At 38.4% G+C, this 12,748-nt stretch overlaps 1 protein-coding gene across 3 annotated transcripts in view; it reads right to left on the bottom strand.

Moving 5' to 3' along the window:
• The window catches only part of ACSL3 (acyl-CoA synthetase long chain family member 3), a 51,088-nt gene that overhangs the window by 25,033 nt on the left and 13,307 nt on the right, over positions 1–12,748 (bottom strand). For 2 of the 3 annotated variants that reach the window (XM_054835307.1, XM_054835305.1), the window contains exon 2: positions 5,879–6,301. In XM_054835307.1, coding sequence (XP_054691282.1) covers positions 5,879–6,229 — 351 coding nt within the window. In that variant the 5' untranslated portion in view covers positions 6,230–6,301. Of the gene's footprint in view, positions 1–5,878; positions 6,302–10,573; positions 10,678–12,748 lie in introns of all 3 variants that reach the window. The other variant, XM_054835306.1, reaches the window with a different exon arrangement.

Below are 12,748 nucleotides of genomic sequence, written 5' to 3'. Positions count from 1 at the left end.
TTATAAAAAAACCCCATAAAAATCAGGAAAATTGGAATGCAGACAGCAGTATATCAACGGGCCCTCAGTCAGAAATTGTGAAATTCCCTTCCCTTTGTTTGTCCCGAAACAAAGGTCAGGGGAGAGAGGAGTAATCTTTTTGTCCTTTTTTTACTGCTAAACAAAAGTGGGACAGAAGACTGGACTGGGAATTACTGGCAAATCTCAGTACTGAAAACTCATGTGGAAAAAGTTAAGCAATCTCACTTTTCTTCTATATGGGAAAGCTGGTGCACAGTAAAATTGGACTTGAATTTACAGCTCACTATCTGTCACAGATTTCTGTGTGTGCACTTCCACCTTACAGTACTATTTTCTCACGGAGTGACAGGTTATTTCTTTGACGACATCCTAGAAATTTTCATATACAGATACAGAGAAGACATTTTGCACTGAAAATCCAGACTCAAATTATTATACCTTACCTGCCAAGTTATACAAGCACCTTGACAATTTTGAAAACTAATCTTTATTGGTCTAGTATTTCAGACATTTCCTTTGGCTACACTGTATTAGCAAAAAATGCAAGCAAATGCTTAGGAAAAAAAAAAAAAAAAAGGCTAGAAAAACAAACTTCTCCCTCCTCCCTCTGTTTTCCGGATTTTATTTATCAACTTTAACTAAATTTCAAACTTGTGGGCTGTAAAATCTAGTAACTTTTTGGCATGTAGCTCCATTCTAGTAAGTCTGTATTTCCACATCCACCTCCTTAATAAAACAAATTTTAAAATCTCTCTCAAACTTTTAATAGAAAAATACGATCTAGTAGATTTATCAAAACACTTTTTCAAACTGCAGAATTTCACCATTGGGTAGCCGAGCTGTACGTACTACGGCTTTACAGCATATTGCTCATTCACCTACTTGTTTTGCAGGACAAAACTTTTTAACTCGGGACAGGTATATACATAGCTGCTTGGAAACTTCACAAATATCTTCGTGGGTAAATAGGATTTATCCAAGCCAAAAAACAAGACTTGCCAACAGTAACAATACTTAGCAATTTCACCGGAAAATAAACAGTGCTCACACAAATATCTGCTCAGGTTTTCCTGTTTTATTTACAGGAACTCAGCTTCACTGGCAAACACAGAGCCAGAAACCTTACTGGAGAAGAAAGATCACATTGAGCGTCCCTGCCGTAACCGGAGCGAGAATCGCAGCGGCATCGCTGCCTGCCCACGCTCGCAGCACCACGGGGCATGGGGCTCACGCTGCCACCCGCGCTCACACCTACAGCCCCCAAGGACCCTTAAGGACCTGGGAGCTCCTTTCGGTTTCCACACACCAAGATATTTCTGGTGTGGCAAAACTTTTACTTGCTTCCAAAGAAAATACTGCACCTATGCCCGTCCGTCCAAATTTCAGTAATTTGGAATTTTAATTCCAGTATGGGACATTCTCCCCGCAAGCGCGGTATTTTTGGCAGACTTGGAAATTCTTGACAAGCTCATCAGTTGAAAATAATTTACAGAAATTAATCAGGCGACACCCTTTCCACATTATATTCTTACAGCGTGGCCTCAGGGATGCTGCTCTCAAATAATTAGGCCAAAAAATACAAGCAGATTCTTGTTACTGTTTCTGGTGAGTTTGCCAATCTGTATATGAACATGTTTTGGTAATTCCCACCATTTGCTACGTAACTCACAACAGTTGACAGAATAAATCATTACAGGGTCAAAACCAGAATGACATTCTGAGTTCTACTTTTCCTACTGCCTTCCATATATTTAAATTCCCATGTTCCCTTCCTCCCCATGCCCAGCATTTCTTCTTTTTTTATTCTCTTAAATAATTTATCCTCATTGCTTAAACAAGTTTGCTACCAAGTAGGGAAAGAAGGCCTTATGGTGCTTTCCTTTAAGTGGTTAGAAAACCCACAGAAGGGAAGCATAGCACTGTTAGGTACAGTTATTTTTATAGATGTAGAAATATATTTCTGAAGAACTCTGACGTGTGAAAACAGATGAGAAAACCTTTTTCAATGTAGCTATTTTGAGTTTTACTTTTCCTACTGCCTTCCATATATTTCAATTCCCACGTTCCCTTCCTCCCCGTGCCCAGCGTTTCCTCTCTATGACATACTGATATACCGCCTCTGTCCGTGTGTCCCTTTCTTCTGCATTTCCCTAAATGCTTCTTTTGCAGGACACAGAGCAGGTTACGGTTTCTCTCCTTATGTTTTTTGAGGACGTCTTCAAATCCATCTCCCTTCCTGGCCCTTCCCTCAGTAGCTTTCCCTACTATTTTCCAATGTACAGCTTCTACTGCAAACAGCTGTTAAGACTGACGTTAAGTGCCGTAATCTTTTAAACGTTCACACACGTTTAATTTTACAACTTTCAGAACTTCTTTCTGCCAGATAAGTACTTACACGTGTAAAGAAACTGTCCAAGAGTTTGCGAGCGAAGGGCCCAGGAAGTCAAGATTATTGAGAAGCGATTCAAGAGACACATGAACCCAAACACTACACCAGAAGGGACGGCACCTTTGAATGCTTACTTCAAAATACTGCATTACATAGAAACACACTGCCCTCTAGTGCACCAGCTTTTAAACATACTTAAACTGCTAGTTTTTAAAAATATTTATCTATTATACACATTGGAAAAGATTATTAAATAGGAGTACTGTATTCATATTTGGAAATCCAACAAAGCATAAAGACTAAATACTTGCTGCACAGTGAACAGTTCTTTAATCTGGATTTTAAGGCAACCCTAATCAAGTTTTGAGCGTGAAGGTGCCACAAAATGTTCTGAAAAAAGCTGCAGGCACATGTAGAGTCATTAAACTCCCTGACCTCAGTTACCTTTCAAGGTCTTCTTAAAAGTAGCTTATAAGGCTTGAAGAACCTAGACTACAATCTGGAAGCCAGTGATCACAAGTTAAACACATTTCCTTGTAGAAAATTTATTAACAATACAAAGAAGGTTATTTGAAATGTCCATTTTTGGCCTTTTCCACATGAAAACATGGATTGCAGCTGACCACCACCGAAAAACCCCACCCTAAAGTATTATTTACATAGCACCCTCTGGTTTTCAACATCGTAAGCTACTCGTTCACTGCTCAGTGGCTGCACCACTCTCCCCTACCCAGACCGTGTTTGCTTTCCCCAGTATGTCTTTCTTACTATGTTTCCACTAATTCTGCTCTTGGTTACCAATCCTTTTTCAAACAGAACAAAACAAACAAATAACCCCTGGAAAAAAACAACCAACCCAAACACCCAACAAAAGAACGCACATGCAAACAAAGCAAAATCCACATACCAACATATATAAAAGCAAGCACATGACAATGTAAGTAAGACAACATAAAATAATCAACTGGCAGAATAAGGTTCATCTTTTGGGCATCGTAAAACGTAAGCTCTGCTTAAAGTAATGATTTTTTTTCCCCAATTAATTACATCTTAATCTCTGAAGTGTTTTCAACATTATTTTATCCTGACTTAAATACATATTTTACGAAATTAATATTAGGCACGCTCTCCAACCCATGTATTAAAGGATACTACAGAAGGAAACAGAAAAACTAACTATATATGAAATACTATAAAACGCAAAGTAAGCAGAAGCAAGTATTTGTATTTATTAATATCCATGAATTTCTGCTACTTTGGCAACTACACAGGAATAAATAAATCCTTTGAACAGTATAACGTAAATCTTCAAGAAATTACAGATTATCTGGGATAGCACTGCTCTCAATAAACTGATGCAGTATGATCTTAAAGATGTTAAATATCTAGCTTTAAACAATTTTAGCCAGAAGTGTGAGCACACTTAGTTCTCCTAAGAATCACAAGCTTAATATTTTACTTTTTTGAGATATAGATTTACCCCATTAATTAATGAATCATTAATTAGGCTAATCTAGCCCACTGCAATCTGCAGAGAGAGACATCTTCTAATAGGTAACTACAGAGATCCATGATTTACATTCTGATCTGTCCCTGACTTGCAGATGACCTCAGAAAAATGCATCTATCGTTTCCACCGAGTTCAATTTCTGAAAGGAAAAAAAAAATAATTAACAAGTTCTGCAACTCGTGTAAGGTATAGAAATGATGTGTCTTATATCCAAGAATTAAAACTGTCATGCACCTTTTTGAAAAGTTGCACCAAATAAACCACAACAAGTTGCCTTTACTAAAAGGAAGCAGGCAATAAAAAGATGCACGTTATGAGACAAAAATCAAAGGAAAAGAACCCTGACATTTACAATCAACAAGGTATCTTGCGAAATTTTCCGATTTTCCTCACTTGCTAAAACATGTTATGAGATATTAAGAAACACTGTATTCCTTAATGGAAAAAAAATAAAATTAAAGTAGACTTATGTGATAATGCCCAACTTGGAACAAAATAATTTGAGGGCAAGTATGGCAACAGACCATAATGAACTGTTGTGTCAAGCTTAGACAAAATTACCTAGCTTAGGTAATTTCTAAGTCTAAATACTTAGAAACAAGTAGTTTAAGTAGGTCAACGCCAACATTCTTCAGCATTCCAATATTCAGAACACTTTGCTTGCATAATGGCAAAGGCTAAAACTCCTAAGTTCTTAAGCCTTACATTACTAATTATGTTTGAAAAACAGAGCAGAGATCACAGGCAGCCAAAGTTCTGATCTATGCTCAGAAGCCACTTTGTACGACATGAACTTTCTGTTTCTTTATAGGGCACTGAGGCAGCAAAATGTGCATTGAGAAAGATTATATGTACCCATTTCTCCCAGCATTTCCTTGACACTGAAAAATTAACTCCATAGTTGGGAGGAAGTTTTGCTAATAATTAAAGCTTCTATAAAAATTTTAACAGAACTGAACTTTGCCATGTATTGTGATATCAACCAAATTCTACTGTAAACATTATATTCCTAGATCAGAATTAAAACTAGCAGTATTTAAGGAATCCTTTATTAAAGAGATAAATTTTTCTTCTGCAGGAAAACTAATCTTAACTAAAAATTGTTTTTATAGCACGTAGTTAACAACTCCTAATACAGAAGTGCGGACCTTTAACACATATCCGCACAAATACCTGCATCCTGTTAACAGTATCTTGAACTTGCTTCTTCAGGTAAAACTGCATTTCTAAATGCCTCTGAACAAATAGAAAGCAGCAACTGACAACTCAGGCCTGAACTTAAAAGACTACAAAAAGTTAGTCCCTTGAAACGAGAGTTTTATATTGAAATTACATCTCCCACACACACTATGATTAAAGACTGGCAGAGAAGTAGATCACCTTAAAGGAGACTGAAAGAGAAAAAAGAAAAGTCTTGCAATTAAAGTCTGTGCAATCCTTTTCTAAATAAAAGTTTCATTTAAGCCCTGAATTCACAGAGCACAACAGTAAATCCTTAATTTACAGCTAAATTTACTGCAAAGGCACATGTAAGTATAGGCATCTAGAAATTTTTCTATATTTATCTGATTAGTTGTGAATAACACAAAGGGACACTTTTTTTTTTTTAATTCACCTAAAAGGAAAACTTTAAAGCTGGTTACATCATCAGGGAAATATAAAAAACAAGTACTAAAACATATTTGTGGTTTTTTCTTTGGCTGAAGCCGTAAAAAATGATATCTACTCAAGAAGGCAAAAAGAAGGCTTAGATTTGTTTTAAATGCCAAGTAATGAAAGACTGGGAATTAGATAATTTAACTCTTTTCACAACTATTTAACCTAAGTAGAGAAACTCCACCCCCCCACCCCCCCAATTTGCTTTACTGGACCAGAAGTGTTGCCAAAAAAAAAAAAAAAAAAAAAGAAGTAAACACACCTTGCAGAAATTCTTGAAGGCAAACTGCAAAAAGACTTACCTTTTTAAAAACTTTTCCCGACGGCTGGATTTCATCTTCCTCTTTTAGGATTTCACGTGTTCCCAAGAGTTTTTTGTCCTTAAATTTAGTTTTAGCATATTTAAAAACTTTGTCGAGCGTATCACACCCAGGATATAACACTGAAGCTAAGCAATGCAGGCTGTTAACAGATCTGTACACACCCCCGGGCTTGTTATTCACAGGTTTAGCTTTAACCTGCTTGGCTTTTGCTATAGCCTGCCTTGAGCCCGAAAATATGTACCACGGAATGTACGTTACAAAGGAGTAGACCAAGATTATAAAGTTTATAAACTGTAGAAGAACAGGGTTGATGTTATGCTTCAACTTCATTTTTGGCTGCTTGCGAAGGTTACAAGGGAGGGTTCGGAAACGTGCATCAGTTAGACAGAGATCCAAAGAGATCTGAAAAGAGAAAAGACAGTGTTAGTGGTAAACTCTGTAGCTGTTGGCAAGGGGGTTATTTTCAAACAAACTATTATAATCCATACCAAAGTAGGTCTTTTTATGCAGAAATCAGGCTAAAAGTCTTAACCCCTTACACAAGCCAAACAAAACACCGATACACGAGGAGAAACTCTTCCGTTGCCGTTTAACAGACTGCAGGGCTTACCAGTATTTTTATTTCTTTGGACACTACACAGCACAAACACAGAACCTAAGGGATGCAGGACCTGGGTTTTTAATTAAATGACACGTGAATGGCATGTATTTATCTGGAAATGTTACGTGATTATACAATGTAAAAGATTCTCTCCGACCACATCAGAATACCTACACGCATATCTTCGCTAGCGATCTTTCTGACCTCTGACTGTAAGTCATCGACCTCCACGGAAGCCCTCAGAACATGAGCAACGCCACCGCTCGGTACGTGGGAACCCTGACCACCAAGTACGCTGAAATGCTTTCCAAACCTTACACAGACTGGGACGCCTACACAGGAGAAGGAAACCGTGACCTTCCTCCGTGAAGGCCCTGTACGCGACAGAACTTTGCTGGTTCTTTTATTCCTAGGGACCTTCCACCAGCCCTACGATTGCAGCCTCGGTACCAGTACGCAATGGGCACGCTTGTTATATAAATAAATACAACAAGTTAACTAATATTTGGTAAATACTGGAAATGGCTTGGAAATATCCCCAAAATCCTAGCAACAGCACTATGAAGACATATGTAACTTTTTCCAGGGTCCCTAACGATGCTAGGATATTCACTTTGACTTCTTAAATTTAAAGCATCATTTATCACATCTCAAGAACACAATGATGCAACTTGCTAATGTATTCCACTGTGCAGGCAAGAAATTATGCCATCTATCTAAAAGATTAAAAATCAACAAAATAATTAAAATTATTATGGAAAACAGGGACACTTGTCATAACGGCTGAAGATTAATTTCTGCAATGGTGAATGAGCTACCAGTTATAAAAATCAGTTTTGCACGCATAAAAGCAAAATGAACTATAAATATACTTCACACAGTTAACTTTTCAAATGTATTGATACAACTGTATTACAAGCAATACCATACATCAAGTAATAATGAAGTGTACATAATCTAGAAAGAATTATCAAAGTTGTGCATCTGAAGTAAATTTTCATTCAAGATACAGCGCCAGTACCATATTATTCTCCGTTGATGTCTTATGTTCACTGACTCTTTGAAAACCCTAATGAAAAGAAATTTGAGTTGAAAAAGTAACGTAAGATCCTTCAGTAGTAATGGCAAGAAACCTTTTTCATGAATCTTCGATTTGTAGGTCCTTTTGAGAACAGATCAATCCAATATCCTTCATTTGATGAGACTAATTCCACCTTTCTCTAAACCATACAATTTCTTAAAATTCCAAGCAAAAATATTTCACCATCAACTTCTTCCCTAACAAGCTGCTGTAACCTCATCGTTACCACTGCATCGTTACAGGCAATTTGAAGGAACCAAGCAACATCAAGGTCTACTCTGCAAAGCACCCAGAGACACAGTTTCAAATACAGCATAGGAGCTTGTCACTGTAGGGGCTTACTGGATCAAGCAGCAGAGGGGGAAAGGGATTTAAAACCTAAAAAAAAAATAATGGAAGTGTATATATTTTAATTTTGAGATTAAAGGCAAAAAACGATGACAAATATATATATAAAAAAACCTTAAATAGGCTAAAGAGCAAATTCAGTAATTGTTGGAAAAGATTTATGTTCTTAGGTTGTCACTGAAGGATACTTAATGGCAGTAATAGTGTGCCAGCCAAGAAGCTACTGCCATCCAGAAAAATTATGCTGTTATTGATAGCAGCATAGAACATGATGTTTTAAAGCTGAATCCAGAGTTCATGCAACAAAAGTTTACCCATATTTCAAAAAGTCATACATTGTACTATAATTTTGCCTGGCCCAATTTGGGGGGGTGGGGGGTGGGACGGGACAGACATTTTTTTTTCTGCTTATAAAGCTGGAGAACTTCCCTGTGCGCCTATCAAGTAGAAACAGAATTTAACCAAACACTGTTACAAGCAAAAATGGAGGCAACTTTTTTAATACCTTTTGGAAGACTAAGGGGAAATATTCTGGAATGTCACCCTGGCTCAGAAAAGTAAGCATCCAGCTCTAGACTCTATTCTGATGTACATCTGTTACCCCAAGTAAATTCCTAATGATTTCAGTTTCTCCTTCAGTAAAGCTGTTACAAGTCAGGTATTTCAAACAGTTCATTTTAAAAATTAACACAAAAATATTTTTTTCCACTTGAAATGCAATTTTTTTAAGGATTACAAAAAAAAAGTATCTTTTGCAAATGCAGTTTCTTGCCTTAAAGGCCAAATAAGACTCAATTCTTCTTTCTTTAAAATCTTATAATTAGGAGACAGCAAACTTTAGCAAGAGAGAGTGCTCATTTCAGATTGTGATATTTACAGATCATCTATGCTTGTAACTAATTGTAATTACCATTGTAATTGGGAGCGGGAAAAGCGCAGTCCCTTTCTGAACAAGCCAGACACATATTCTAGTATTCTCATTAAAAGGGTAAGTTCCACTGTCTTTGTAGGGTGGTGGTTCTAAAGGGAGCTGAGCCCCGACACAAAGTTTCTTGGTGGCAAGGTAAAGGCTTCACCTCTTTCCTTCTGTGACTCAAGAGCACAAGACGCACTGTAACTGATGATTTCATCTGTTTGCTATGTTGCTGAAGAGAAAAATTCCAGGTAAGCATCAGAGGAGGTGCATTGTTTCAGTTTAAAATGCCTTCATCCAGCAGATTTATCATTGCCGTTCCCAGCAGAACATCATCACCTTCAGCCAAATGGGTCACTAAGCACCCAATAAAAAACCCCATGTGGATGACAATGTAGAAATAAAACTTAACTCTAACTTGAGACTGGAGCGCTGGCAGTAACACAGTTATCTTTCTCTTTTACTGCAAGCAAAACCAATGCAGCTGAACATGACAGTGCATTTTTGTGGTTTGTTTGGGTGGTTTTTTTAAACTAAAAGGTCATTTAACCTCTCGAAAAAAGTTTTAATGACATTATAAAAGAAAAAGATTGTTTTCATTAAGATACAGTGTTTGCACGTGCATTGTTCTCTATAACAATTGCTATTTTGAACCTTTAATGTGTATTATTTTAAAAACTCAAAATGAAAATACATAATTAATAATCAATTTGCAGAACTAATCTGAAAACGAAAAGTTTTAGGGAAATTTTCAAGGTTATATCAAATTTGAAAGGCCTGAAAGGAATGTACTGCTTGCTGTTAAGTATTCTGCCTTTAAAAAGTACCAAACAAAAAAACCCCTCTGAAACACTTAGGGAAACACCATACTGGGGCTTTAAAATTTAACTGAAATACAGCTGTGGCCACCGCATTAATTTCGAAAGTATATGACTGCTTTTGACTTTAAAAAGGGTAAGTAAGCCCAACATTTTGGGGCAGAAAACGGAAAGCAGAGGACAACAGGATCCTAAGCAGTTTTAGTCAGTGTTAGACTATGAGACAGTGAGGAAGCCCACCGCCTTTGCAATACCAGAATTTTGGTCTCAGGTAACTCCTGCTTAATCACTGACAAATAAAAATAGACGACATGTAAAAATATCTTTAACCTCGTGGTTCAGTCTGCAGATTAGCTATAAATGCTCAGGTTCTTACAGAACCTTACAGAATTCTGATTTCACGTAATCCTGTTGGGTTTTTTGAGGAATCAGTGTTCAAACCCTGACTAGTGATGCAGGAAAGGTTGGCAGATTAAATCCTGGAGGACAGAGCTGCTCATTTATACAAGAATACAATTTATAGAAAAACCGTGCAAGTGAATGTTTCTGCACACAGGTAATAACTGTTCAGTTTATCTGTAATTCTGTTTCAAGAAGCAGTCAAAGAGCAAAGTCTAAGACCACAAGTAAAACGTGATCCATTTTTTCAACAGCGACGAGAAGACGCAAATCAGCACGCTCATTCGCGAGTCTGGAGAAGTAAACTGGCAGTTTTCAGGACTGATCCTGCTTAATACATAATCAGTGATTTGGCCTGATATACTACTTATACTAATACTGTTACACCCTTTCGTTTTAGAAGAAAACTTTTGTTAAAAAAAATAAATAAATCCTTAAAGGAATGTGTTTACTAGTTGACCTGCTTATAATAATTACACTACAATAAAAGCATGAATTAACAAGAAAAAGAAACCTTATGCAACTTCTCATCGTGGCAGGTACAGGTACGACAGCAGATACAAGATGTTCCCGTCTCAGTTTACTCAACAGGAGCTGTCACAGGCAACTGTGCGAAATCTAAAAATGGAAAATCCCCATTAAATATTATAAAACATATCCTCTGTTCTTTCGCTTGCCTTTTATAATAAATAAATAAAACAATTTGCTCATGTAACACTGCAACGTGTCACCTTGGAGACTCTAGGCTCACAACACCCAAGTTAAATCAAGCCTACCGTAGCACCCAACAAAGCAGTCAGGGTTCGTACTGGAACGCAGGATGACGAAGGGGGCTGAACAGCATTAGGGAAATGCCGTAGCTCCCTCGGCTCCCGGGCAAACTCCCACCTCCCCAGTGCCTCTCAGCGTAACACTGGTTCTACCATTTGGGGTGGAAAAAATATACCGAGCTTTGTATATCTGTCTACGCTGAGAATACATTTCAATCCGCGTAATAAATATTCCTGAGCACTTTTTAAAAAGACTACATAAATCGGTAATCACTACGTATACTGACCTTGCTCTGCCATGCATCGAGGTTTTATTTATTGACCTTTGCGGAAATAAGCCTCACTTAAAAACCTGTGCCAGCAACTCGCGCTTCAAATATGCGGCAAATGTAAACACTGCCTATCTACTACCTGTCTGCAAACATTATTATTTACACAGCTATTCAGCTCTTAGGCAGATAATCCTCTCCAGAAAAGGGTTTCAGTGGACTGTTTGCCGCTGGAGCTGAGTACCCACGGTGCACACTGCCCCGTTTCTCAACCGCCGTGATGTCACACGTACTACCTAAACAAAACTCAAACCCAGAGATTTCAAGATAGCCACACACACACAAAAACCATTTCAGTCAACAACCTGTAGTCGCAGGAACACACATTAGATTTCTCTTATTAGTGAATCTCGCAAAAAGAAATTGATTTGTTAACATTCACAGAAAGGATAAAAAGGTTATTTACAGCGTTAGGCTTGATAGGACAAAATAACCAAGTATCTTCACGTATTGCCTGATATTTCCATTATGAAAACTAACAATTTGAGTACTCAAGACAATATAACGAAGCTCGTAATACAGAATTTTACTTGTATTCGAAATTAGCCTCTACTAGTTTACATCTGGACTTAAAAAGCCACATTAACAACCCTAAGGAAGCAGGCTTTTTACTGCATCTGGAATTCACTATTAGAGCTGCCAGGGAAAACATTTCTGTGCTAGCATTTAGCAAGTGAGCTTTTATTTTACAAAAAGAGATCTAAAGAAAACCAAACTACTATTATTTATAAATACTTATGTATTTATATAAAATAGAAAAGAAACTCAAATGTACACAGAAGCAACAGCCCATGCTTCACAAGGCAACTCCCTTGACTCCGAGGTGAGGTAGAGCCTGAGGTGATGAATAGTGCTGAGGAAAAAATCCTACACGTATAGTCATCTAAGTGGAAGATCTGGCTTGCAATATGGATTTAAGACATAGTCATATTTGAAACAGGTGTTCCTCACAGCTACAGCAGAAGTGTTCTCACACGTTTCTTGAAACGGAGAGGATGGAAATCCCACCAAGCCTTAGAGAATGGTGGAAACGATGCGTTGGTCCCCAGGGAGGAGGTGGTGCTCAGCACGTTTTCCCAAATCTGAAGGAACTGCAGAGCGGGCGCAAGGGCTCGTGGCAGCAAGCCTCTGCTCCCCACCACCTCCCGCACCCCAGAGAGCCGCTGCCCCGGGACTGCTGGCAAGACCTGGCTCACCCCCCAGGGCCAAGCTCCTTCCAAGCCATCCCGGCGGTCCCCTCTCTCCTGCGCCCAGTGGTTTCTGCGCAAATGCTGTCCTTGTCCCCTGCTTACTTATTTTCCAGCCCCTCCGTGCCACCCTTCCCCAGGCTGGTGCCTTGGTCTCGGCATCACTTCTAGAGCAAGGGAAACCTTCACACGCCTCTCAAACATCCACAAAGCCCTTCGCCAGGCAGACCTGAAACCCTGTTCCAAAATGGGCTGCCTCTGTTGAGTCAAGTTGGAGGCAGATCTGCAGCGCTGACCAAAAGGACATCCGCTTGCAACAGGGAGGAGAAAAAAACGCTCAGTGCACCAATCCTTCGGTTACCACCACCCACTGGAAACAAACCTAGCAGCGGTACCTTCCTCA

The sequence above is a fragment of the Grus americana genome, chromosome 9, assembly GCF_028858705.1.
Source record: "Grus americana isolate bGruAme1 chromosome 9, bGruAme1.mat, whole genome shotgun sequence".
Lineage (NCBI taxonomy): Eukaryota > Metazoa > Chordata > Aves > Gruiformes > Gruidae > Grus > Grus americana.
This window is presented reverse-complemented; position numbering and strand designations above follow the sequence as displayed.